The sequence below is a fragment of the Eptatretus burgeri genome, chromosome 4 (genome assembly GCF_056783735.1).
Source record: "Eptatretus burgeri isolate ZD-2024b chromosome 4, Ebu_testis_v1, whole genome shotgun sequence".
Lineage (NCBI taxonomy): Eukaryota > Metazoa > Chordata > Myxini > Myxiniformes > Myxinidae > Eptatretus > Eptatretus burgeri.
In genome coordinates this window covers 104,391,123-104,418,622 of record NC_140964.1, presented here as the reverse complement: position 1 = coordinate 104,418,622, position 27,500 = coordinate 104,391,123, and the positions used below count along the sequence as shown (strand labels likewise).

At 45.5% G+C, this 27,500-nt stretch overlaps 2 protein-coding genes and 1 long non-coding RNA gene across 5 annotated transcripts in view; 1 reads left to right on the top strand and 2 right to left on the bottom strand.

Annotated features, from left to right (window-relative positions):
- Positions 1–8,310, bottom strand: part of LOC147028814 (uncharacterized) — a 113,886-nt gene extending 105,576 nt beyond the window's left edge. For both annotated transcript variants that reach the window (XR_015057721.1, XR_015057722.1), the window contains exon 1: positions 6,253–8,310. This is a non-coding gene — a long non-coding RNA (uncharacterized LOC147028814). The remainder of the gene's footprint in view (positions 1–6,252) is intronic.
- Positions 1–9,902, top strand: part of SIRT4 (sirtuin 4) — a 143,547-nt gene extending 133,645 nt beyond the window's left edge. For both annotated transcript variants that reach the window (XM_085879556.1, XM_085879553.1), the window contains one exon: positions 8,310–9,902. In XM_085879556.1, coding sequence (XP_085735682.1) covers positions 8,310–8,462 — 153 coding nt within the window. In that variant the 3' untranslated portion in view covers positions 8,463–9,902. The remainder of the gene's footprint in view (positions 1–8,309) is intronic.
- The window catches only part of FBXO31 (F-box protein 31), a 57,271-nt gene continuing 39,543 nt past the window's right edge, over positions 9,773–27,500 (bottom strand). The window contains exons 7-9 of the mRNA XM_085879550.1: positions 11,753–11,906; positions 10,951–11,666; positions 9,773–10,358 (exon numbers count right to left, since the gene is read on the bottom strand). Coding sequence (XP_085735676.1) covers positions 10,136–10,358; positions 10,951–11,666; positions 11,753–11,906 — 1,093 coding nt within the window. The 3' untranslated portion in view covers positions 9,773–10,135. The remainder of the gene's footprint in view (positions 10,359–10,950; positions 11,667–11,752; positions 11,907–27,500) is intronic.

Here is a 27,500-nt window from a genome sequence, read left to right as displayed (position 1 = left end):
ACATAAGAATAAGGTATTTTCAATAAAAAAAATTGGTTTTATGCTGATGTTAATGAACCAACAACTTTGGATTTAATTAAAATGTTAAATAATGAAAAAATTATAAAGTTAAGAAAACGTAAGGCTCTTTTAGAAATTCAAAAGAAATTTTATTGATTTCCTGTTGTAAAAAAAAATTATTTTGGATACAGGAATAACAAGAAATCCTGATGAATATATGTATGATATTCTATGAGGTATAAGTGATTCAAGGATAGTAAGAGACTAGGAAGGAGTTGAAGAAACTGAGACAAAGGAGGAAAAGGACAAGAGAGAGAAGGAGGAAAGAGAGAAGAGAGAGAGAAGGAGGAAAGGGAGAAGGAGGAAAGAGAGAAGAGAGAGAAGGAGGAAAGAGAGAAGAGAGAGAAGGAGGAGAAGGAAAGGGAGGAAAGAGAGAGAGAGAGAGAGAGAGAGAGAGTAAATAAATATGAAAATATGGAAACAGTGAGATTTTTAAAAGATTGGAGGTATGACAGAAAATAAATAAATCTCAACACACCAAGGAGGAAAACAAAGAATTAACAAGTCTATTAGAAATATTTTTGACAAGACTATTAACATCGTTTTCAGGGAGAACATATAAACGAGAAAGTGGAGATAAAAATTATATTATTGATGATGTTGGTGTGATTGACTTTAATTGAAGTTTTTCATTTTTTTTTTCTTAAATAAATGGAGGAGAGAGTGAAGACATTTCTTAGGATTCTTTATGTTTTAAAAATTAAGATTAAAATGTGCATGTTGGAAACTAAAAAGGTTTTTGCACTCTGTAGGAATTTTTCTCATAAATAAATGAGTTATTGTTTCAAATGTAAAAAGAAAACTAATACTAAAAATATCTCATTTTAAAAGTAAAAATAATAGGGTTATACAAAAAGGTACATGTTCGGTGTGTGGCTCAAAAAAGACTAAATTTATATCCAAACACAAACACGGAGGAGATATACAAAAGTTATTATCAGGAAGTAAATTTACAACTACTGGAATACCAGGGGAATTACATCTACCAGGGTATTCTTTCTGTGGTCCAGGAACAAACGGATGAAAGATTAGATGAAGCAGACAATCCTAAACCATGGAGTAAACCCATCAATAGGGTTGATGAAGTGTGCATGAGGCACGATATTGATTATGGGAATACCACAACTTTGGAAGAAAAGCATGAAGCCGATAGAGAAATGTATAATTTGTCTCCGATACAAAATCCAACCTTGAGAGAAAAAGTTGATAGGTTCATCGTGAAGAAGATGATCAGTGCTAAAATGAAACTTGGGCTTGGAAATTCAAAAAACTTATAGGCTCTAATGATGTCATTAAGACTGAAGAACAATTAGCTGATGAATTACATAAACCAATATTCACAAAGTTTCATAGAAGGAAGGTTTATTCCAATGAAGTTGATTATATCTGGTCCGCTGATTTGATTGAACTCAATAATGATAAGGGGTACAAGTATGCTTTAACTGTTATTGATTTGAGGAGTAGATATGCTTGGGTTGTCAATTTAAAAAACAAAACAGGTAATACTCTTATGTTAGCCTTTCAACAGATATTTAATAAAAGTAAGAGAAAACCTAAAAAATTGTGGACTGATGAGGGTAGAGAGTTCCATAACAAGACATTTATGAATTTTCTAAAAAAGAACAGCATTACATTATACAGTACCTTTAATGAAGGAAAAGCCGTTGTTATTGAGCGCTTCAATCGCACTTTAAAAGAGACTGTATAAAAAATTCACCCAACTCGGTTCTCAACGATGGTCATCTTTTATTCAGGATATTGTAGATAAGTATAATGATACGATTCACACCTCAACAAATACTAAACCATCAGAAACATTTACAAAATTAGAATATGTAAAAGAGATTAATGTCAAAAAGCCTAAGTTCAAAGTTGGTGATCTTGTAAGAATATATAGGTGGAAATCTCATTTTGAAAAAGGTTATACAAAGCGGTGGACAAATGAGCTTTTTAAAATCGTTGATGTGATCGATACAGTTCTTTGGACTTATAAGGTATATGATTTAAAGGCAAAGAGATTTTAGGTTCATTTTATTCACAGGAATTACAAAAGGCAAAGATAAATTGAATTTTTTGACTCCGCCCCCTTTTTTAACTCCGCCTCTTTTTGACTCCGCCCATACAAACCACACCCACACAATCCCCACCCACAAAAGCCCCACCCACACAAGCTCCACCCACAAAAACCACATTCATCATATTCACATAATTTGTGATTAGTTAATTAGTTCACCGTACACAACATGTTAATTAAAATTTAAAAATTGCTCCACCCATCCACACAAGCTCCACCCGCACGTCCACCCATCCACACAAGCTCCACCCACACGTCCACCCATCCACACAAGCCCCGCCCACAGAATCCTCATCCACGCAAGCCCCGCCCACATAAACCCCACCCACAAAACCACGCCCACACAAGCCCCGCCCACACAAACCCCACCCACAGAAGCCCTGCCCACACAAACCCCACCCACAGAAGCCCCGCCCACACAAGCCCCACCCACAGAAGCCCCGCCCACAGAAGCCCCGCCCACACAAACCCCACCCACACAAGCCACACCCGCCCCCCTCATCCCCCCCTGTGCGGCCCCCAACTTTGACCCACCACCCCCCTCATCCCACCCCACCCTTCCCCACACACACGGGGAGGGGAAGGGGGGTGGGATGAGGGGGTGTTGGGTCGTTGGGGGAGCGCACCTACCTCCCCCCACCCCTCCTTTACATCTCCTTTATTCTTTTCTTGTATTTAAGCATTAAATAATTAAAAACAAAGCAAATATAATTTATCAACATTAAAAATATTGAACATTCAGTTAGTTGTAAAAATAGATGATATTGTTGCGAATTCTGGCCCGCCTGGCGTGCGAGCGATTGCGTAACTCCAATCGCAACCGCGTCGCCCACCGGACGGACAATTCAGTCGTGACCCACCTGGAACTACCGCCAGGAGCCAGTCACGGGTGGGGGTTTAACCTCACCACGATCGTGCCAATTGCCCACCCGCGCAGGATAGGGTTGCTCGCCAAATTCGACCTCTTTAAGTACCTGCGCGAGTAGTCGACCGGGCGATCGTACCTCGCCGCAGGTCGGCCTAGGACACGAACTGCTTAAGCGGTCCGTTCCGTGCGACAGTGATAACCGAGCGGTGTTATCGTCGACCTCGACGGATGTGATTCTGTTTACCGGGTGCTTACACCCCTCTACCAATTTCTTCCGTGATGCAAGATAGCACTTTTTAAAGGGAAATGGACGCAACGAACGGGAAACAGTTCAACAGGCACATTTATTCAAAACCACACGTATATACAGCCAACACAATGAATCATGCACGTATGTACAGTCAAAGCAAGCAGATAAAAGAATTACCACCAAATAAAGGGTTTTATTCGCACACACAGTCACTTAAACAAGTCTACTTTACTAGATGGCACCACCACATGCATTTATACAAAAAATCAAAGAAAAGCCACCCCCAAAGACAAGGGTGGCAGACAGGTCCGTGGACCGAATAGGACGTGGAGCCTGGATGAGCGGTCAGGCGCACGAGACCGAAGGGTCTTACCCGTGCCCTCGTGGCGCGATGGTGGGCAGGTCGCGACGTCAACTCCCCTACGGCCTGGCGTGGCCGCGCCTGTCCTCGGGCACCCGGCTTGGCCGATGAGCTCTCTCTGGCGTTCTCCACCTGGATGCGCAGGCTCGCGCCGCACAGCAGGCACCACGGAACGGACGGGGTTGCCGGCGCTCTCTCAGCGCAGATGCTCAGTATGGGGGGAATTGCTGGTGCTCTCAGCATGTCGATGCTCTCTTAGCGAGTTGACGCTCGAACGAGCACCCTGGACCGCCTTGGCTCCAGCAAACTCGACTGGCGCCGACTCTCCGACACTTCTCTCGACACTGCCTCGAGCTCCGTAACACCGACTGGCGCCGACCGACTCTCTGACTGACTCACTGACCGACCGACCCGGAGCTCCGTTCTGCTCGCCCTTTTATAGGGCCGGGGAAGCGAGAATCGACCCCTGACCCTTGACCTCCAACACCGGCAAAACAGACGTGGTAGAAATCACCAAAACACTCGCTCGACAGCGCGAATCCTGACCCCGGCAAAGCGGACGTGGTAGAAATCACCAAAGCTTCGCTCGACAACGCGACTCCTGACCCTGGCAAAGCCGATGTGTGTAATTCATCGAAGCTTCGCCTGCCAGCGCGGCTTCGTCCCGGCCGAGCCGATGTGTGTAAGTCACCGAAGCTTCGCCTGCCAGCGCGGCTGCGTCCCGGCCGCGCCGATGTGTGTAATTCACCGAAGCTTCGCCTGCCAGCGCGGCTTCGTCCCGGCCGTGCCGATGTGTGTAATTCACCAAAGCTTCGCCTCGACAACGCGAATATGGCGTTGTCTCCGGGATGGAGGTGAAGCGATGTTTGCGGGGTGGTGTTGTTGTGGTTGTTTGGGAACGATGTTGGTGGTGGCGATTTGGTTGTTGTGGGCGTTGTTTGAGAATGGCGGTGAAGCGATTTGCGGGGTGGAGTTGTGGAGGTAAAGAGGCGAAGGTAGTGGTCTTTGAGTTGTAGTTGTTTGGGAATGATGTTGGTGGTGGCGATTTGGTTGTTGGGGGATGATTGGTCCAAAATAATGTTAGAGAAAAGAAAAACTGCTATCTCAAAGCGTCGCAGCCCGGTGAACATGAATTATTCCTCTAAACAACGGTGGGGATCTATCTGCACATAAACTTTCCGGCATAACTGATCTAAGGACCTTTCTGGTGTGCAAATTTCCACAGCCGTAACAATATTTCCAAGCAGTCTGCTTCAGATGTCTTGAGTTTATAGTCAGATTCCTGTAGACGATTAACTTGTGTGCTTGGTTCAACCAGATAGGTGTTTAAACTGAAAAAAAAAAAAAAAAAAAAAAATAATGAGTAAACACTCAAGGGAGATATAGACAGAGGGATAGACAGACAGAGACAAGCAGAGAGAGACAGATAGAGAGATAGACAGAGAGATAGACAGAGAGAGAGAGAGAGAGAGAGAGAGAGAGAGAGAGAGAGAGAGAGAGAGAGAGAGAGAGAGAGAGAGAGAGAGAGACAGAGACACACACATATATGCAAGCCGGTAGGCAGACATGGGTAGTCGACTACCCAATAGAACCTGACGCGATGGGCCGGTTCGATGGGGAATGACCTGAGGATTAGGCACAAGAAAATTCATGATTCGAGCTTCAAGGGTTAATGCTGCAGATTGTTTTTTCGTTAAAATACCCCCACATTTAGAGGTTTTTCGGCCGTTGCTAGGTAATGGAGGGGACCATAGCAACGGGTCTTTCTCACACATAACTAGGACATACCATGAACCTACCATACCAGTTTCATGTATATCTGACTCAGTCTCTGAGATATAACGAACTTTGTTTTTTATTGTTTTCGACCAGGGTTCATTCAAAGTGTATCTTCTCCGACAGTTTTCATAGGAACTGGCTGGAAATTTTTGACAATATGGCTGAATGTACACAGTCGCTCGTGGTCCGATTTTTGAAAAAATTAATTCTTTATGATTTTTCAAAAATTTCAAAGTCCCGTTGCTAAGCAACGGTGGTGTCCATAGCAACAGTTCTCATTTGCACACAACTCGGTCATGGTATGAACCCACCAACCAAGTTTCATCGAAATCGCCATTGTATTAACGGAGCACTGGACCGAACAGAGGGACAGACAGACAGACAGACAAACATATCGACGGAAAAACCGATAAGGGTAAAACAAATATCAAAAAAAAAAAAAAATTCTTTTCCGACTGGATCGACTTCCCAACAGACAATCATATCGACGGAAAAACAGATAATAAGGGTAGAACAAATTTCAAAATTTTTTGAAAATTTTTTTTTCTGACTGGATCAACTACCCAACATAGACGGAAAAAGTGATAATAAGGGTAGAACAAATTTCAAATTTTTTTTTTTTCGGCTAGATCGACTACACAACATATTGATGGAAATATTGACAAGGGTAGATCAAAAAAAATTTTTTTTCGACTATCAACAACCCAACAAACCGACGGAAATACTGATAATAAGGGTAGATCAAAAAAAAAAAATTTTTTTTTTAATCGACTCGATCAACTACCCAATATATAGAGAAAGACACACCCACATGCACTCACACAAACACAAATACACACATGCACGTGTGTGTTTCTCACCTTAGACTTGGGGTGAAGGGGCATGAGAGAACTTGTTCCCAAGCAAAAATAATATCGTTCAGCTCATTCCTGAAATTTCGAATCTCTTCAAGAAAGTCGTTCATTTGTATCCATTCCTCGTGATATTCAAATAATTATTTCTCCACAGCTGTAATGAACGATGGGGAGAACCTGTTAGGAAAAGACATACAATAATTATTGGTCGTGCAGTGATTTAATTCTGTTTTAAACAATAAATAATAAATTGGGTTGTGAAATTTCACCTGTCATCTTGTGAAAACGAATGATCCATAAGGTTGTCGTACAAATCTGTATAATCCATTCTGTAAATGCAACGCACTCTGCACACAGCTTGGTTTATGTAAACCGTGAGTCATGACGTCATGGGATATTACAAAACAATGGATTTTCCAGGGCGTGTACCAGATCGGAAATGACTTGATTCGGGCGAGACAGCTTGGGAAAGACGTGGGCGATATGTTCTCAAGCAATCTGATTCATTTTTACATGAAAATGAAAATGCTTTGAATGATTTTGATAAAACCTATCATTTAAAAACCTGTTGGTGTTCCGATTTAAAATATAGCCATGAGGCCTTGTCTCTCAAAGAATACTTCCTCATTTTCACGGCATGAACTGAAAACACTTAAAAAAAAAAAAAAAAAACTTTCCCATTCATTGGATCACTCTTTGAGTGGAATGAAAATATAAAAGGAAATCAGTAAGTCTCAATTGAACATGTGCTTAATGGGGTAGAGATCAGTATCCTATTTCGACCTGATGGGCCGAGAGTCAGAGGGGGCGGAGTGGGGGGGGGGGGAGAAAATCATTCTCTATTTTGGGTTTTTTGGGCCTTGAGACAGTCTCAATTTAACATGAGCTTGTATGGGAGGGGGAGAAAATCGGTTTCAATTTAACATTAGTTTGTATGGGAGAGGGAGAAAATCATTCTCCTGTTTAAGGTTTTTTTAGGGGTTGTCAGAGAGATTCCCCTATTCATTTGTATGGGAGTGGGAGGAATCAGTCTCCTGATTTTTTTTTTTGTTTGTTTTGGGTTTTTCCAGTTCAAAATCAGTTTTGGGTTTTTCTGGGGTTAATTCAGAGTTCCCCCTTTTCCCCATTCATTTGCATGGATACCTTAGAAACCCCATTTATCCTCTATTAATATGGCTGCCGAATCATGTGACCGATGACGTCAAAATTTTTTTTTCTGTGGACCATTTTATCCTGAGATGACCCTCAAAATTTTTCATACTGATCAGATGTGCCGTTCTACATATGCAATTATGATGTCATAACGAGGGCACCGATGACGTCATTAAAAAAAAAATCAAACATTCCCCATGCAGAGTACTTGCTATGTGCCAAGTTTCAATCTTTTCCTTGGTGCAGTTTCAGAGATAGAGATCCAAAGTTTTTCAGTTTTTCCAATATGGCTGCAATACCGTGTGACCTATGACATCATAATTATAATTAAAACATTCTACATGAATAGTTACAAACATTCTACATGAATGAACAATTCTACAACCCTAACAAAATTTCGTCTCAATCCGGTTGCGGAGAAAAACACAAAAGTTATGTGTGGACAGACAGACAAACACACAAACAAACGGACCGAAATGCAATAACCTCTCCGAATCCTTCGGCAAGGGTAATAATAATTGACAATCCTGTATTATAAAGATAATAGCATGACCCAGTCTGGTCGCTCCTGCAGGGAGCGGGTGTTTCTACAAATGCACATGGGGGGGGGGGGGGGTTACCGCTCCTTCCTATGCAGATTTGAATATGCCCTTACAACTTTAGATGGGAGCACCTGGGTAAAAGCTTACACAGTATGCTACTTAGTAGTGAAGGGCCTAACGATGCATTTTTTTCATACAAGGGTATGAATGAAATATTGCAGAATGACCACATCCGGTTATTACAATTTTATTTATTTATTTATGTTTGAGCTTACATTCCCGTTAACTTTTATTAAATGTTGATTTTATCATAAACGAGCAGCGTGTTCTTGAACCTTTCACTTTGACACATTTCCCTGCGATTTCTAGGTATACTCTGCATACCGCTTTGTTCGTGAGGCGCATGACCAGGGCTTGCCGATTGCGATTCTGAATATAGGCCCCACGAGAGCCAACACTCTGGCAATGCTGACGATCAATGCTCGTTGTGGAGATGTTCTTCCTCTTGCATTGGACATATGATGACTTCTTTCATTGTAATGTTTATACACCTCAACCCACATATGGGTCTGCATAGTTGATTCCTCAGGCTGTTGAATTGGCATTCTTCAGGTACCCGTCATGATGTAAAAATAAATCACTGCTCACCTCCACTCATTTGTTTCCTCTTTTTTTCCCCGCTTGTGGAACCAACTTCCACATTCTGTTCGCCACCATCTCAGATCACTTCCCACCCAAAACCATGATCTTTTTTTCTGTCCTTGTTATCCCCCTCCCTGCCACCCCAAGCCCTCCTTCCAAATTTCCAGTTTTTCCTTCCTTCTGAAAGTTCGCTTTTGTGTTCATCTTGTTCACTTCTGTGTCCTCCTCTCGCCCTGATTCTTTCCCACATTCCTTATTTCTCCAAGTGTCCTGTTTTGTCCCACAACCCTGCTGTTGGTGTGTTTTTCTCTACCCCCACTCCCTCGCTTTTCACTGTTTATTTTGTTCTGTTACCCTTTCTCCTCGCTCCTCCATGAGCCTCAACTTTGTATAAATAAAGAAATAATGATGTGGGTCGAACTGATGAGATTTGGTTAAGCTAAAGTACTTGTCTCTTTAGTTGAAATGTTTAGTTATGTTGTTGCGTGTAGTAGTATTTATAATTGCTGATGTACATAATATTTGTAATATCTGTACAGAGTTTAGCAGATGATTATATAGTGGTGAAAGTGTATGGCAGAGTTCAAATTAAACTTGTTGAAATTGCTTGGGAAAGGGGCAGGGGGGGGGGAGTTATGCCTAAGACTTGAACCTGAGTACCTTCAGCAAATATGCAACATTTGATGGCAATTGGCCAAAACTTTTTCAGGTCTACTCACACATTACCCATAGAGTGATAGTGTCACCCCCTCCCCCCCCACCCCACTCCCACAGTGACAGACATGTGCGCGCGCACGCACGCACGCACGCACGCACGCACGCACGCACGCACGCACGCACACACACACACACACACACTTGTAGCCAATTATATTTTTACTGCAAGTAAACTTACACATGCAATTCTGACAAGTCCTCAACACCCCCTTCCCTCCACTGAAAGTCCTTCCCCCAACCCCAAGCCCTGACCCTTCCCCTCCCAGCCCTAAGGGATCAATCCCCTTCCCACTTCAAGCCTTCAAACACCTACCCACTCCCCCCCCAACTCCTCAATGCCCCCCCCCAACCAAAAGTCCTCAACCACCCCCCCCAAGCCTCAACCTACATGTTATACACACAGGGACGGAGATGAACAAGTGTATTATTATATAGATGTTTACATGAGAAACATCATAGAATGTTGAGGCCGATCAATAAACATGCTTACTTTATTAAATATACTGCAGAAACTTTACCATCTGAATTGTGCTTGGATTGATCAAACTTTCCATGATTTCACTTGCCTTGTGAAATAAATGATGTTAAACAAAAAAAAAAAAATCACACTTCTGAACTTGATATTAATGTGGGTGCCAAACAACTTTACACATCAAATTTTAGCTACAAGGAAGGAGTGCTTTCAAACTTTAAAGCAAAATGTTTGTACCTTTTTTGGAGAAATTATGCCATTGGAAATCCAATTCATACCAGCTTAGGAAATTTTTTTAAGGGATCATTCACCTGATCAACTGTACATTTGGTGTGCAGTTGATGAGGCGTATGTAGACATGAGATCACGCCTGTATGGTGCCCAGCTCACGAAGCATGTCAAGGAATGCACGAGTGGACGGAGCAGTGCCCCGGGGCAGGTACTCGTGCACACGACTATATATGCTGAATGTCCGCAGCTGCAACCAAAGGAAGCCAAAGGTGTCGTCATCAAAGTGGACAAAGATTCCTGGTGTCTGCTGGGGGCTTGTGAAACCATGTCCTGCAATCAGGCCTTTTCCATAGTACCTGTGCCCAGCAGCAAAGAAATACAATATTACTTTTAATGCTTTTTCTTTACTGCTGCCTTTGTGGGGATTAAGGGGTCAACGGAAGTGAAAAATGATATCCATATCAACCATACAAGGAGGGACAGGCAGATTCCTCCCTCTCTGAAGATTAGTACAGTATTAAGACAGCTAGGTTTTTTTCTGACTGTTCGATAGCTAAATCATCATTCACTAGAAATTATCCAGAGTTGTAGATGTTAGAATTTTTTTATAATCCCACTGCCAATAGCCATAATCGAACCCAGCATTTTGATATCAGTCCATTGTCCTCACTACTGTGCTATATTAGCACTGGGTGCACTACACTGAACCTTCTAAGCAATAATAGGTTTTAACAATGGAAAGTTGACAAAGGTGTGATTACTGCCACGATGGTTTGGAGGTCAGCCCTTAGTCAGAGCAAGAGAAGGAGAGACTCAAAATATTAACCAATTATAAGGTGAAAAAGCCAAAGCTCCACTAACTGCTGGAGATCTATACTGATAATTAATTGATGAAGTCTCACAATGTTATGGTCATAAATAAAAGATTAACAAAAGCAATTATACTACCTGGAATGGCAAATACGTGGAAGGGTTGTCAGCCTCCCCAACACCTCGGGTGGTAGGTGGAACTCTTCACAAACAAGCAAACCTTGTGCTTCCCTGCTGGCGACCTGTTGTCCTTCCCTCTCCCATCGAATGTTCATCTCCCTTCTCAACTGTCCTTCATCAACTGGTTGTTCTACTTTTGGACACATCACCTCTTCACATGCCCTCCCATTCTCATTTGCTTCCTGCACAGCATCTGCTTCTCCTGATTGATCATGCTCCAGAACAACCTCTTCTGCAACAATACTTCCAACCTGCTGGGGCCTGCTACTGCTTTGTCCTTCAGCCTGAAATGGATCAGACTCACATTGTCTGTCCAAACTGTCAATTGGCCAACAACAGCTTCCTGCAACTTTTTGCCTCGATATTTCAGATTGCTCTTCCAACTTATCACCACCATCCTGAGCCTCTTGTGCTAGCCTCCTACACAACCATCTACCTTCTTCAGGTATGCTATGGCTGTATCCTTCAGCCTCCTCTTGTCTTGCTTCATCATCATCATCATCATTTTCTTCTGGATAAATCTGCCTTTCAGTACTCGCTTGCCAAGTCTCCCACTGGCTGACGATTTCCACCAATGCCTGTAGATTTTGCTGTTGTTCCAGATGATCAAGAACGAGTGGCTGAGACATGTCTATCTGCAAACTTGTCTGCCCCGCCGGTACATTGGGATCTCCCTGAAAAACATATGAGAATTGTAAAGGAAATTAAAATGAATGAGAAAACAAGTGCTTCAAAGCAAAATCCAGCTAGCCAAGCCTACCGTGATCTTTGTGACATGTGCACTCTCCCCATGAAAACTTAGCAGGACGAGCTCCAGACCATGACTGCCATACGTGCCTTTGAAAAGACCGGGCAGGAGAGGAGCACCAAGATCAGGTCGTGGCAAGAATATTCGCTTGTACGTCAAACAGTTACTGTGGTGAGAGGGAGAAAAATAATATTAGATGCATCCCTTCAAAGCAAAATAATATTAGAACAGAAGGGATACATTAGAACATCATGTTATGTCAATGATAGAATGTCCATTTGGATTAAGGATTCGTCCGAAACTAAGTTACGAGAGCAGTCAGGCAAGTCTGTTAGACTTCAGAATGGCATATTTTAAGGGAATGAAAAAGGAATTAATTGAGGAAACTAATATTAGTCAGAGTATAATATAAAATTGCAAGAGTTAGCTCACATATGCACTAACTGACTCCAGATTTGCATAGTCTTTGGCGATGTTACTGCCCCCTTTATATCAGGGAACAAATTTTAAAATATTGCCCTGATACTGGCACATAAAGACCTACTTACACTTAATGAAAGTACTGTTATGTTGTAGGGGGTACAAATTAGGTAGCATGTTAAGTGAGCATGGGCTGTGTAGATCAATGCATTTTCTGTAACCAAGGACCTGTTAGAGTGAAGTTGTCCAGTTTTAATGTATGCTGTGAGGGGTGGTATTGTTGACATAGGCATTAGGGAGGAAAGCATAATTTGAACGCGTCTTCTCTGTGAACCGGGAAAGGTGAGAACTGGGTCATAGCAGAAGGGATTTTGGGTATATTTACATCCCATATGTGATTTTTTAAACCTTCCTGCAGTTTGCAATGGTGACAACTGCGTCCTGCATAATTGGTGGGGCCGGTATTTAATGACTGAATGCTCGGGCGCTGTGGGCATGGTCGTGGGTGAGGGGAAAAAAGGGGCAACACACGGGGCGGGTGGTCAGTCGGAGCGAGAAGAGCCAGTAACAGTGAGAAGCCTGTTGGAGCCAGTGCAGTGAGCCAGGAGCTTGCTGGCCTACTCCTCTCTCTGCCCTCCATCTCTCCTTCCCTTGCCCTGCTGGACATTCCTTCGCTCTGCAAGCTGGTTCGTGCTACTTATATGAGAGATAAGCTCTCCTTGGAGCTGTTTTGATCCCCATATCCTTTGAAAGACATTGCCTGGCCACCTCATTGTGAGTGAATTGGGGTGAGGCAAGGGTAGGAAGCCACTTTATCTGCTTGGGCCTGATTCCCTTTAGTTCAGCCATTAGTGAACCACATCGCTTCAGCATGGCGGGTCCGTACTAGCAGAGCGGCAATGTGACAGCACTATGAAATCTAAAATGCCCACAAATAAATGCCAGTGGAGAAGAGAGCTGATTTAACACTCTTTCTAAAGAACTGTGCACTGATTGATGCAATGACTTACCTGCAAGGCACCAAGATGACAATTTATTGAAGGATCAGGGATAAAACCAAGACAATAAATATGCCTCAAAGATATACAGTATATGCTAAATCCAAGCCACACGATCAGTCGATTGAGATGTTAAAGGCCACCGTTTCTTGTGGACAGAAACAGTTTATGGGTTTAAAATGAAATTGAGAAACAGAAAACAAGAGGGGGAACACTCGGTAGAGTGCAAAACCTCCGCCGCCAATACTGCTAGGTCACTCAAGTGAACCTGATATCCTATTCATTCAATTTGACGTCAACAGTGCTCACAGAGTTATAGTTTGCAACTTTCCCTTTTACTGTTAACTTTTACATACTCAATTCATTCGTCATAACTCGATTCCTTGAGACAGAAATTGATTTTACATGGGTATATCCACCTGAAGTTCCAAAATCAGCCGCAATTATAATTTTGGCATGTTTTTGTTGGAAATCACTTATAACATGTAGAAATGCAAAAAAAAAAAATCGAAATTTTGTTGAAAAAAAAGGCAAAAAATCTTTTTCTCTAACAAATTTTTTTTTGGGGGGGGGGTTGGAAATCACTTAAAACATGTAGAAATGCAAAAAAAAAAAAATTCAAATATTTTTTCAAATTGGCCGCCATAGCGGCCATATTGGATTTTGGACCAAGTCCAAAATCTAATGGCATGATCCTTGGACCAGACCTAACCCCCCCACCAAGTTTCGTCATATTCCGTCGAGGAGTTTTTCCGTAATACTGTTCACAAACAAACAAACAAACAGAAAGGGGTGAAAACAGTAACGTCCATCCATCTTCAATGGCAGAAGTTAATAAACTAGAAGGGCACTCGGTTGAGCACATACCTCCACCAAGCTGATTAGTTTATGTTTTGTATCCCACTGATAGGCCAGATCTGGATTTGGACCTCAACTAAAATTTAATTGGCTTGATCTTGTCACCTAACCAAGTCATCCACTAAGTTTCGTCCAAATTCGTCAACAACTTTTTGAGATATCACGCTATATATTGTTTTAGCCCTTTTTCTCAATGGTAAAAAAAAAAAAAAAAAAAAAAACTTGAAAAATTCTCGGATCCAGATCTGGATCTGGATCTTCACCAAAATCTAAACATTTCCTCCTTGTCACATACCCAAGCTATCCACCAAATTTAGTACAAATCTGTCCACAACTTTTTGAGATATCCTGTTCACAAACAGACAAACAAACAGGGGTGAAAACATCACCTCCATCCACCTTTGGTAGCGGAAGTAATTAACACAGGTAAAATAATTGTTTTCTTGGATTTTTAAAACATGTCTGGAAACTTGGTTTAGGGAATACTGCAAAATCTGCAAAGTAAAATTTATGTTAAACAAGTAGTGGTACATTCAAAGGACACCACTCCCATGCCAAATAAATAAATAATCCTCCAGCTCGTGACATCGCCAGGGCACCTTCGGCACCCGGCGATGCCACCTTGCAGCACATGGGGTCGGAATTCAGGGAGCGGTGTACAATAATTGATTGATTAATTGCAGAATTAAAATAAATAATAATCGTAAAATAATTAATTTCTCCATCAATTGCCAAATAGCATACCTAAACCACCAATGCTTCATCCGAATCTGTAACTTTTTGAAAATTAAGTAATTAATCGAAAAATCCTGTCATCCTTCCGAGGTCGGCAAAATTTAGTACCAGCTTGCTGGGATGATTGAGTCATTCGAATATCCTGTGGTCGAGTGGCAACCTGTTCAGGATTGTGCCCAATAACCCAGGAGACTGCTTTCACAGCACCAACGCTCTGTACAGAATATGGTCCTCATGGATGGATGGAATCGAAAAATGAATAATAAATCGATTAATTCATTAATCAATAAATCAAAAATACCCTTTATAGCCAAATCACTTGGTCACTGTCATGTCCAAATATCAGCTTCCTTGCCCAAAAGGTGCCCGAGATATTGCAATCATGAGAAAAAAAAGAATTAATAAATCGATAATAATTAAGCAATTAATTTATTAATCAAAAATAATAAAATAACGTTTTGCCAATGCACATCTTCACTTTTGTCCCCAAATTTCAGCTTCCTCGATCAAAGGATGGCTGAGATAGCGCCCGGACAAACAAACAAGAAAGAAAGAAAACGGAGTAAAAACTGAGTACTCCCTTCCTTCGGTGCCCTGCGATGATGTCATGCATCGCCTTGACATGGAATTGGGAAGGAGCGGTGTACAAAAACAGTAAGATGGGGAGGGAAGAAACATGCAGAAGACTAAAATGACACTCGGTGGAACACATACCTCCGCCAGACTGAACGGAGAACAGTTATGTTTTGTATCCACTGATTGGCCGGATCTGCATTTGGACCTTAATCGAAATTGAATCGGCTTGTTCTTGTCACCTACCCAACTCATCCACCAAGTTTTGTCATAATCAGTCCACAACTTTTTGAAATCTAACATGTGCTTGGAAGTCGGCAAACATTACTGCTCTGCAACTACAGACCAATCAGCCTTCTACCAATCATCAGCAAGGTCATATAATCCATCATCGCTTCTGACATTAAATCCTTCCTCTTCTCAAATGGCTTGATTTCTGATTATCAATTTGGAGTCAGACCAGGCCACTCTGCCCTGGACATGCTGCTTCTGCTTTCCCAACAATGGATGGAGATCCTCAATGCTGGACATGAAATCAGAGCCACTCCCAAGATATATCGTGAGCTTTCCATACAGTCTGGCACCCTGCCCTGTTCACCAAACTCTCTTCCTATAGTATCCAAGGCAATCTCCACTCATGGCTTGCAGAATTTCTCTCTTGTCGCAGTCAACGCGTGGCCCTTTATAGAATTCTCTCATATCCTCTTTCTGTCCAGGCTGGAGTTCCTCAAGGCAGTGTTCTAGGCCATGTGCTTTTTCTGGTTTTCATCAATGATCTCTCCGACTTTCTGGAAAATCCTCTTTATCTCTTTTCTGCGAACTCCACCCTCTGCTGAACCATCTGTCATTCCTCATATCAGTAAGCAGCAGCTTCTTCACTCTCAGCAGATCTGGATAAAATCACAAGCTGGTCCAAAACCCTTCCATATACTTTCTCAACAATCCTCTTGAAGAAGTCCTTTCATTCAAGCTTTTGGATCTGACTATCTGCCATGATCTTTCCTGGGAAAGCCACGTTTCCAAGCTCCAAAGCCAGTCGCCAACTGGGCATCCACCATCATGCAAAGTCCTTCCTTGTCACACCTGAGCTCCTGACCACATGCAAAGCTTTCATCCACAACTTGATGGAGTACTGATCTCCCCTCTTGGCTGGTGCTCCCACCTCACACCTTTCTTGGCTTCATGCTGTGAAAACCAAGGCTTTTTGGATCATTGGTATCTCCTATGATGAACCAAAGTCTTTGGGTCCCTCACTCTCTCACCGCAGGCAAGACAGTGATGTTTCTATCTTCTACCGTCTCCTCTCCTGCCTCACCCCCCTGCTCTGTCTGTGCTCTGTCCCCCTCCCCCCCACCCCCCATATTTCTGCAGGGCACTCAAGATTTGCCAGCAACTGCCAAAAAACAATAATTACTGCTCACCTTAGCTCTTTCATTCTCTTTTTCCCACCTCTGGAACAAACTTCCACACTCTCTTCAATCCCACTCCTCCTTTCAGGTCTTCAAAGCAGCTGTTCACCACCATCTCTTATCTTCCCCCATCCAAAACTACAATCTTTCCTACCCATGTTAATCAACCCCAAACCAAACCCCTTCAAATGCCCTGCTTTCCTTACTGAAAGCCCCTGTAGTGTCCATCTTGTTTACTCCGTGTACCCCGCCCCATCCCTCTCCTTCCCACAGATCTCCTAATATCTCTGTTCCCTAGTCTTTTGTGCTTCGCTCTCCCACCCTCTTGTACCCTGCCCCCCTTGTGATTTGTTGTGTGTGTTAGCTCTTATATGAGCTCGACAATGTATACAAAAAAATATATCGTGCAACACATCGTTTTTGCCCCATCTATCAATGGTGAATAATCACTTTATAGCATAAAAAACTTCTCGTATTCAGATATTCACCAAAATCGAATCAATTCGTCCATGTCACACAACCAACCTGTCCACCAGGATTTAACCGAATCCATCCATAACTTTTTGTGATATTGTGTTCACAGACAAACGGGTGAAAACCTTGTCCACCTTTGGTTGGGGAGGTAATCATAAAATGTTAGCATTCTATGCGTTTCCTGCATGATGGAAAGGGAGGTTTAAATGAAATATTGTTGAAGTTTCAAAATGAAAGAACTACTCGATGTTATCACTGATTTTGTTTTTCACTTTGCATCCTTCGATATAATCTGCTGAGGTTATATCGGCAATTATCAGCAAATCTGCTGAGGTTATATCGGCAATTATCAAAGGTGGCAATTATCAGCAAATACAACCTTAGCAATTTTTTTTGGTATTTTTGCAGATGATGTCATGTCGAGTCCATGATTGTCTACAATGGTGGATGCTTCTCACACGATTGGATATCAGTCATAACGATTTACTGATTCATTTGTTCATCATACTTGATACTTTCCCAAACATTACATGAAGGCATTCGTTTGCTGAGGAAATGACATGATCAGCAGTCGTACACCTTTTTTTGTATACATTGTCGAGGCTCGTATAAGAGTTAACACATAGAACATATAACAAAGGAAAGAGGAGACGAGGAGTGGGAGAGGGAAGCACAACAACAGTAGGGAACAGAGACATTAGATTTGTGGAAGGGAGAGGGTGATGGGGCGCAATTCACGTGGTAATCAAAATGGACACTACAGTGACTTTCAGGAAGGAAAACAGCAAATTTGAAGAAGGTGGGTTTGGGATGGATTAACTAGGGTAGAAAAGATCTTGGTTTTGAATGGGGGAAGATAAGAGATGGTAGTGAACTGTTGTTTTGAAGATGGGGAGGAAAGAGTGGGATTGAAGAGAGTGTGGGAAATTTGTTCCAGAGGTGGGAGTTAAAGAGGAATGAAAGAATGAAGGTGAGCAGTGATTATTTATTTTGGCAGTTTCACCAGATGGGGGTTGCTGGCGGACCTTAAGTGCCCTGCAGATATATTATGGGGACAAAGCACAGACAGAACAAGGGGGGGGGGTGAGGCCAGAGAGGAGACGGTAGAAGACAAATACCACCGACCTGCCTGCGGTGAGAGATTCAAAGACTGCTTAATCGCGGGATATACCAATGATCCTAAAAGCCTTGATTTCCACAGTGTGAAGCCGAGATAGTTGTGTGGCGGGAGCATGAGCCCAGAGGGGAAAGCAGTACTCTATCAGGCTGCGGTTGAAAGCTTTGTTTGTGGTCAGGAGCTCAAGTGTGCCAAAGAAGGACTTTGCATGATGGAGGATGCCCAATCAGCGACTGCCTTTGGAGGCCAGCTTGGAAATGTGGCTTTCCCAGGAAAGATCATGGCAGATAGTGAGACCCAGAAGCTTGAATAAAAGGACGTCTTCAAGAGGAATGTTGAGAAAGTATATGGGGGAGTTTTCCGGACAGTCCTTTCAGAGAGACATAGTAAGATTTGTCAGGGTTGAAAGATATGTTCCAAGTGAGTCAGTGTACCTGGTGAAGATGTGTGTTATATCAGTTAACAAGAGCGCAAGTGAGCACAATATACACCCAAACCAGAAGACATATACAGAATTGTGCTACTACATGGAAAACAGCATCCTGGTTGCCATGGCAACCACTTTAGATGACGAACGTATGTCGCGACACACCGTCTCCACCGTCTGTACCTATGTACCAAATATGAAATGTGAAAGTTGAAAACTTTGGGAGTTAGAGTGCGGACAGGAACGGATGGAAAACAGCATCCTGGTTGCCATGGCAACCACTTTAGATGAGGAATGTATGTCGCGACACACCGTCTCCACAGTCTGTACCTGTGTACCAAATATGAAACGTGAACGTTGAAAACTTTGGGAGTTAGAGTGCGGACAGGAACAGATGGACGGACAGACAGACAGACAGACAGACAGACAGACAGACAGACGGACGGACGGACGGACGACCGGGATCACATAATACGCCCCGATATATTTATCGGGCGTATAAAATGAATAGTAGAGATGGAACACTAATTTTCATGAGCATGATGGGTCATTTTGATGGTATAAAGCTGTAATGTCAATTTTCAATTAAAAAAACAAAAATAAATACACAGTGCAACCATTCTTCAAAATATACACTCCTCCCATTTATTCCTCCTTTTGTCAAGCCAATCTCATTGCTCCACATCACTCTTCAGAACCCCCAACCCCCTATACTAGTCAAAAAAACTGTTGTAAACCTATGTAGAGCAACATAGTAGAGGAGAGTGAATCAACGAACAAGTCAAAAAGGGTGAATGCTAAAGAGATAGAGAGAATATGGGACTTTAGAAATGTCTCAGGAATACCCATTGATTCCTTTCGCACATGCGCCGTGCACTTGCTTTCATTTACTCAGCCAGTGAAAAGGGCACGTTGAACCTGCCCTTGTTAGGGCAAAATCAAATTGTCTTTTCAGCACAATTTGTAGCATTAAAACGAGAGTCAAACTGAGGGCAATTCTACAACAGTTAACCATAATTGTTGTGTTCCTGTATGTAAATCGGACTCATGAAAATGTGGGAAATATTGAGAAATACCCAATGGATGAGAGGTGTCAAATTCCTACCATTTTCTGTGAATACCAACGAATGGCTGCAATGTATAAGGAGAGGGCGACGGCGGCCTACACAGAACTCGAGGGTGTGCACCCGTCACTTTGTTGCACGAGACACAGATGGAAGTGGGAAGAAAACTCCGTCTTGGAAGCACCGAGATCATGAACTATTTCTGTGGAATGATTGCAGTGTCATAGATTATAAAATCATCGCAAGTCAAACATACTCCAAATGAACTCCAAGCCAGCAAAGACATAGTGCAAATATCTGGTGACCTTGCTGAACTAGGGAACTTTCACAATGCATCGCTGCCAGGTGAGTCAATCATGCGAATGGTGGATCACTCATGCTATGCCGAGGGTGATGGGGGAGGGATCGTTGTATTTCCATGACTTTCCAGGCACTGCAGAAAAAGTTGACTTGGAGCAGCCCACAAATCTTCAGAGGGTTAGATGTTGGAAAATCACTCGTATTCTTTTTATCATTGTATGTGGCAACTCTCTTGGCTATAATTAATAATATTGTACTGCTGATTTTTTGGGGGGAGGGTTGGGGGGGTGGAAGAGGAGAGGTGGGAGGGGATCATGCCAAGATTTGTTTTTTTTTTTAAATTACACAAACTGATCACTTACTTAAGGGCTTGTGAAGGTTATTTTCTGCTATTTTATTTTCTTTCAGCAGTTCTAAGCTGCATTTAATAATCACTCCATCCATGGGGCCTGCACTGGAATTCTAACTGTCTAGTGCAATTTGCACAATGCATCCGATGTGTATACGAGCTTGATGAGCCACACTAGCGACAAAATCAATGATAAATCACGGTGGTGAAAAAGATCTCAGACTAATTCAAACAATACATGTGATACGTATGGGCTTACATATCAATCCTTACCTCGTATGCACGACATATTATGCCCCAATCACCATTGTTGTTAAGGGGTTCTGCACATGTGCGCAGATGCATTGTGGGACGATTGCATTATTTTGAAAGTCCCATATTTACCGCTACTATCAAAATGGAACATTCGGTCATTTGTACACCTAATTAAGTGAAGTGTCAACGAACAAAATGTCTGTGATCAGCCACTGGGAGAGAATCAATCAGTGCCTTGAATTTATTGGCATCATTAACAACAGTCACCTCTCCTGGGCTGATCATGTAGCAAAGTTGGCTTCCAAATCCAGCTGCAGACTGGGTATCCTCTGTCACTTCAAGTCATTCCTTGAAAAATCAGAACTACTCTAATCCTACAAGGCATTTATCTTAAATTCAATGGAATACTGCTCTCTCCACGGGCCTTTGCGTTGGGATGGATGGACGTCCATGTTTGTCATCATCATTGGGTGGACAGTACACCATACAAACAGACCTTCGGAAATTGTGGAGAGGTATACAATGCCAAAGGTATTTTCCAGATGACTAGGAGTTAGTAAGGTCAGTGGACAATGAGGAATGGAGTTCTTCACAGACAGCAACAACACTTCCAGAACAGTTGTGGGACTCGTCAAAAAAAAGAGAACAGCCAATGAGAGACAGAGGAATCATAAACATCCTGTGAGATGAATGTTGCCATTAGACATACAATTTCTGGAGCTACCTCAGAAACCCATAGAGAGATCAGTGATATTAGAAATGAATATTGGTGGACCACATTGAAGGAGGGGGAAGGGGTGGGGGGGGAGGAGGAGATGAAAATTGAGTGAAGGCTGCAGCACATGCGGTGGAATATATATATATATATATATATATATATATATATATATATATATATATATATATATATATATATATATATATATATATATATATATATTGTTGTGGTTGACGAAATTCGCAAACCACCATTCAGGTCCCTTAGGTGAGATATCTCTGTAAGTATATGTGTAGTTAGGCCCAAACCCGTTGTTTAGAGGGAATAAATGTCATTCATGCGGGCTGCGACCCTTTTAGATAGCCGTTTTTCTTTTACTATCTTTATTTTGGACCAGCCGCCATTACTACCACCACCAACCACGTCTCAACAGCCATCACACAACAACCACCAGCCGCAACGCCGCTTCACAACAACAACAACAACGCCAACAGCCACGACCTTTACCGTCACAACTCGCCCTCGCAACCATCGCATCACCGCCATTTCCGCGCCGCTTGTGGGCGCCGATCCTGGACTCGTGCAGGGCGCGCACCGAGCAGCGTGTGCAGAAACATCACAGCCTTTCCGAAGAAAACGGATCAAAAACGACTCACGCCCACTTCTGTTCCGTCCTATCGGCGAGCGTGGGGCGATTTGGCCCCGCCTCCAGGTGCGTTGGAGTGTGGTCGCTATATGCAAATTCATGGATCAAAAAGCATTCACGCCCACTTTTCCTCGGTCCAATGGGGAGCCAGTTAGAGGTGAAGGGTCGGAGGTAAAGGGTCGAAGGTGAAGGAGCGAGGCCACGGGGCATATAAGGGGCCGCATTCGTCAGTCAAGGAAGTTAAGAGTTCGGAGCCAGTGAAGAGTTGGGACGAGTCAAGAGAGGAGTCGGAGAGGGCGGTTGGACGGAGCTGTGGAGAGGTGGCGGCGGCGAAGGCGGTCAAGGGGGTGCTCATGTCGGAGTCGGGGAGCTGCGGAGGGAGAGGCCGGCGGCGCGACCGAGGTCGTGGTGGAGACGCTCGTCGCGGGACCCGAGACAGGGAGATATCCTCCTTCCCCCGAGCATCAACAACCCCCTCCTGTTTCCCCCCGCGCTGAGATAGTGCGAGAAGGGGGCCCCGTTCCCTCCCCATACCAGGCAGTCCCAGCGAGGCCTGTGGAGTCGGGGCGCCAGCGCCATTTTGCGGCTCATCACCAGACGGGTAGGCCCGACGCGGTCTCGGCCCCAGGCCCGCCTACCCTCCTCATCCTTGAGGGTGGTCCTTTTCTTTTGCTTTGAGTGTATGTGTTGTCGGCGCCGTCTGTGAAGTAAAACTGTATAAGTGTTGCCGTGTGCTCGGTAGTCGGTTAGATCTGCACTGTTGCATTTGCTTTTTGTGTATTATTGTGTTTCTTCTTCTTTTACATTTGCTTTTGGTGTAATTGTATATGTGTGCTTTCCGCTCATCGCGAAATAAATGTGCTTCATGTTGAACTGTTTTCCCGTTTCGCTTCGTCTTTTTCTCTAATTGAATCTCCATCTTACTTCACGTAAAGGGTTGGTCGTGGGCTAAAACGCCCGATAATTAATCGAACCGTCTAGGTTGACGATAACACCGCTCGGTTATCCCGATAGTACGGAACGGGTCGCTTAAAGTGGCCCGTGTCCGAAGTTGACCTGCGGCGAGGTGCGGTCGCCCGGTCTACCCTCCGTGTGGGTACTTAGGTAGGTCGAATTTGGCGAGCAACCCTATCCCACGCGGGGGGCCGATTGGCACGATCGTGGTGAGGCCGAAAGGCCCACCCGTGACTAGTTCCCGGCATTAGTCCGAGAGGGTCACGACGGGATTGTCCGTCCGGTGGGCGACGTGCCGCGATTCGAGTTACGTGGCCGTTCGCACGCCGGCGGGCGCGAATCCGCAACACTGGTGTCAGGTCGTGCGATATAAACTCATCGCCCTCCTCGCGGCACTGGTATCGGAGAACGGGAAAACGGGCTCTCCTGTCTCCAGCTAAATTCACGGGAATCGGTCCAGGGGTGAGAGGAGCGACCCCCGATTCCCTCCAAATTACGAGCGAGCTAAATTAACCCTTTACGAGAAATAAGATGGCGTCTCAAGGCGAGCGGGAGCCGGGGGTATTAGAAATGTATATGTGTAGTAGTGTAGAATCCATGGTCCAGGATGAAATCCCCGTGCAGGAAATGTTGGTTGTGCAGGAACACGAACTCGCCCAACTGAACCCAGAGCCCGAAATAGGTGCGGCGGCGGCCGCGGTGTATGACACCTCCCCTCCCCCTCTCCACCAAAACCCCCCGATCCTTGCCGAAACGGCTCACCCAAGCGCACCCGACATGGCCCGGCTATGCGCCATGCTGGCAGGAATCAGTGGGGACATGCACGAAATGAAAACTAAGATGGATACAAACACAAATGAAATGAAAAACGAAATGAAAGGAATGGAAACAAACATGAAGGAAGAAATGAAAAAGCTGCGGGGTGAGACGCGGAACATGGGCCGAAGCCTGCAGGCGGGCATGAAGGCAGTGACCAGGGAGCTTAAAATGGCGACTCCATGTGTGGGAGCGAACGAGCTGAATGGGAGCGCAACGGCTGTCGGGCCCGCGGTGGAGGCGGGTGAAAAAATAATTCGGGGGACGTGTTGGGCGAGGGTCGTGACGGAAAAAGTGATGGTAACCGAGAGGGACAAACTAATTGGGGTGACGGAGACGTGCACGAGGGAGATAACAAGGGAAGAGACGGAAATAATAGTTGAGACAAGGGAGGTAAAGGGTGAAGAGGTGACTGAGTTGGCAGAGACACGGGAGATGGGAACGATAGAGGGAAGACTGCACGATGAAGACGGGGTAAGTGACGCACACACACACACGGAGGTAGTGGAGGACAATGGGGGTGAGCTGGTGGACTGGGTGGGGACCCAGTGCGAGCAGCTGGATGGCCTCCTCCAGGAACGAGGGGAGGGAGTATGCCCCCTTGAGGCGAGTCACGACCAGGTGGGTTCGGTCGTGCTTTGCGAGGTCGAGGGGAGGAGTGCTGTGGACAGGTGCACGGAGAGCTTGGGGGGTATAGAGGCCCCGGAGACCCTTGTGGGGACACGAATCCCCAGTGTGGTTGTCCCTGTGTGTGTGGTGCAAGGTGTGAGTGCGTCCCCGTGTGTGGAACCGACCCCGTGTGTGAGTGGTGTGGTGGCGATTGTGCCGGAGTACGTGCTTCCCAGCACGCCGTGTGTAAAAGGGGCACCGCAAGTGGAAGAGGCCGTGTGTGTGAGTGAAACGTCCAGTATGGATGAAACACCGCGGTTGAGTGCCCCCGCGTGTGTGAGTGAGGCACGGTGTATGAGTGAGGCACCGCGGGTGAGTGCCCCCGCGTGTGTGAGTGAGGGACGGTGTGTGGATGAGGCACCGTGGTTGAGTGCCCCCGCGTGTGTGAGTAGTATGGTTTGTGTGAGTAGTATGGCACGAGTGAGTGAAAGGCCGCGAGTGCGTGGAGCCACGTGTGCGAGGGAGGTAGCATGCGTGAGTGAACGGCCGAGTGCAAGGGAGACCGTGTGTGTGAGAGAGCGGTATGTAAGGGAGATGTCGGTCGGCATGTGTGAACATGCAGCCGCGTCTCCCGGTGTGAGTTTAATGGTGAGGTGTGTTAGCGTCGTAACACGCAGGAGTGCGTGTGTCGAATGGCGACGACGGCGACATGTGAGGAAAGAAAGCCGAGTAGCGGCTGCAGTTGTTTCGGGGACCGTGCCGGGTTCACCCAGCAGTGAGCACGAGGTCCGTGCTGTGCAACGCACGAGGCCCCCACGTGCTCGCTTGCGAGAGTGAAGTCCCGGTCCGGAAACGCACGCGGTGGATTTGCCGATCCCGCGGACGGACAAAGTTTAGGCAGGATTATGGATTTGGACCGGACGGGTTCTCCATGCGATCGTGTGTGTTAAGCTCCAACGGGCAAAGCACATGTGTTCGCGTGGGGAACCCCTCGAGACGTGGGGCTTGTGTTTTTTTTTATGCGCACGGTGACGTCATGGCTGCACGCGGGGTTGGAATCCGGCAGGAGGGGTATCCCTGCCGGATGGTACCGTCCAAGGAGGGACGACGTACACGTGCAGCTGCATGACGTCACGGGCAGGTGCAAAGTGCGCGAGCTGCGAGTTGCCGCGCTGGTGCTGCACAATTAAAAAAAAAAAAAAAAAAGCAAGCCTCACTTTCGGGTGCACAGGATTCCTGGGCAAGGGGTGGATGATCCCCTTGGCCTAGGCACAGGATGGAAACTAGTTAGGGGGAAGGGTTAGCTTAGTTAGACCGACTTCATGGGGCAGGGGTAAGTCCTCATGGAGTCCGTGGAATGGATTAGGTAGAGGGATTTTAGTTGAGATTTAGGTTGGGAAAGTGATTTTTGGGACATCTGAGGACATGGACAGACTTGTGAGTGTGTAGCGGGGACGTAGCTTAGCTACGTAGGTTAAATGGAACGTGCTATAGTTTAAGGGGTGACGTGGGAGCACGAGTTAGTTAGGGGAGGTAGTTAGGAGGATGGCAGAGTTCAGCGGTGTGTGTGTTGAAGAGTTGGTGAGTTGTGAGGTGAGTACATGATGAGTGAGTGAGGCCAGTGGGTCTGTGTGAGTGGAGCGAATGGGGACTGCATGGTGCGATGAGTGATTGGGGGGAGGAGTGACTCCTGCCCAAGGGACCCCGGGGTCAGTGTAGACTGAGTTAGTGGGTTAGTCAAATTAACAAATATGGAAGTCGTTTTGTTGTTGGTGGGGAAGTCGGCTCGAAACCCGTTTGGAGGGGTGCAGGAGCCCTGTTGACAGGCTGGGAGCGTGGTGGCGAAAGGTGAGTATCGCTGAGTGGGTACCCCGGGCACCAGGCTAGTCGGCCGTAGTAGGCCAAGGGCCCATGGGGGGCCGGGATAGCGTAGTGGGCACGGGTGCGCCTGCTTGGTGCGGGGGCCCGGGGCGCCATTAGCCGCGTGGGCAGTGTTGTGGGCACGGGTGACCCTCGGATAGGGGCCCGGGAAGCCAGCCTGCCACGTGTGCGTTTCAGGGGAGGTGCCATGGGGGGCACTCCCCGGTGTTAGGGAGCTGGTAGACTCGGAGGCAGTGTAGTGCCCGGGGGTGCCATAGCTGGAGATTCGGCAGAGGGTCGTGCCTGCCAAAGGGAGCCACGGGTCCCAGCCATGAGACCGTGTGAGGGCACGGAGAGAAAATTGGGGGGCGAGGCCCGAAATTGTGAGGACACCAACACAGGCGAAGGGAATCTGGGTTGTTAGAACCAATAGTTTAAGCGAGAGGCGCTTGTTGAAAGCCCCGGGGTAGTTTAACAGTTAAATGGTTAGGGTAGATTAGGAGATGTACCCCTCCGCACCATCCATCCCCTCGCTCTCGTTGTGGGCCGCTGGACCCACTTTGTGTTATAGATCGCTGAACTCTGGGGAGGCCATCCTGAGGCTTCATTGGGCCTCGACACAGGACGCTAGCTCTCCCTTATTCCCCTCCGGGAAGGGAACGTAGGGGTTGGGAGTAGGCTAGGTGACAGGATAGGTTAGCCGAACAAGGACAGTACAGGGGGTTAGGGGACGATTTATAGTGGGGAAGTAAAAATAAAAAAATAAGTTGGGGCTAAATTGGGATTCGACAAATTAAGGGAGTGGGTATAGACAGTGACAGGCAAAGGCGATAGATTGGGAGGGAGACCGTAGGGTAGGTCCGAGCCCGCCTTCCGAGTAGCCAGCACCACCGCACTCCCTCCACCAACCTCCACTGAACGGCAAAGGCTGGCCAGCTTCATCTGCTGGCTGCGTTGCTGCAAGGCAGAGGCCGGCCAACTTCATCGGCAGCTGTTGTTTTGCTGCAAGGCCTGTGCCGGCTGGATCGTCTGCAGCTGCTGTGCTGCAAGGCCTGTGCCGGTCGGATTGTCTGCAGCTGCTGTGCTTCAAGGCCTGTACCGGCCAGTTCATCTGCCGGCTGTGTTTGCCTGCAGCGGCCTTCTTCGGCGGGCTGTGTTTGCCTGATCACCTTTGCCAT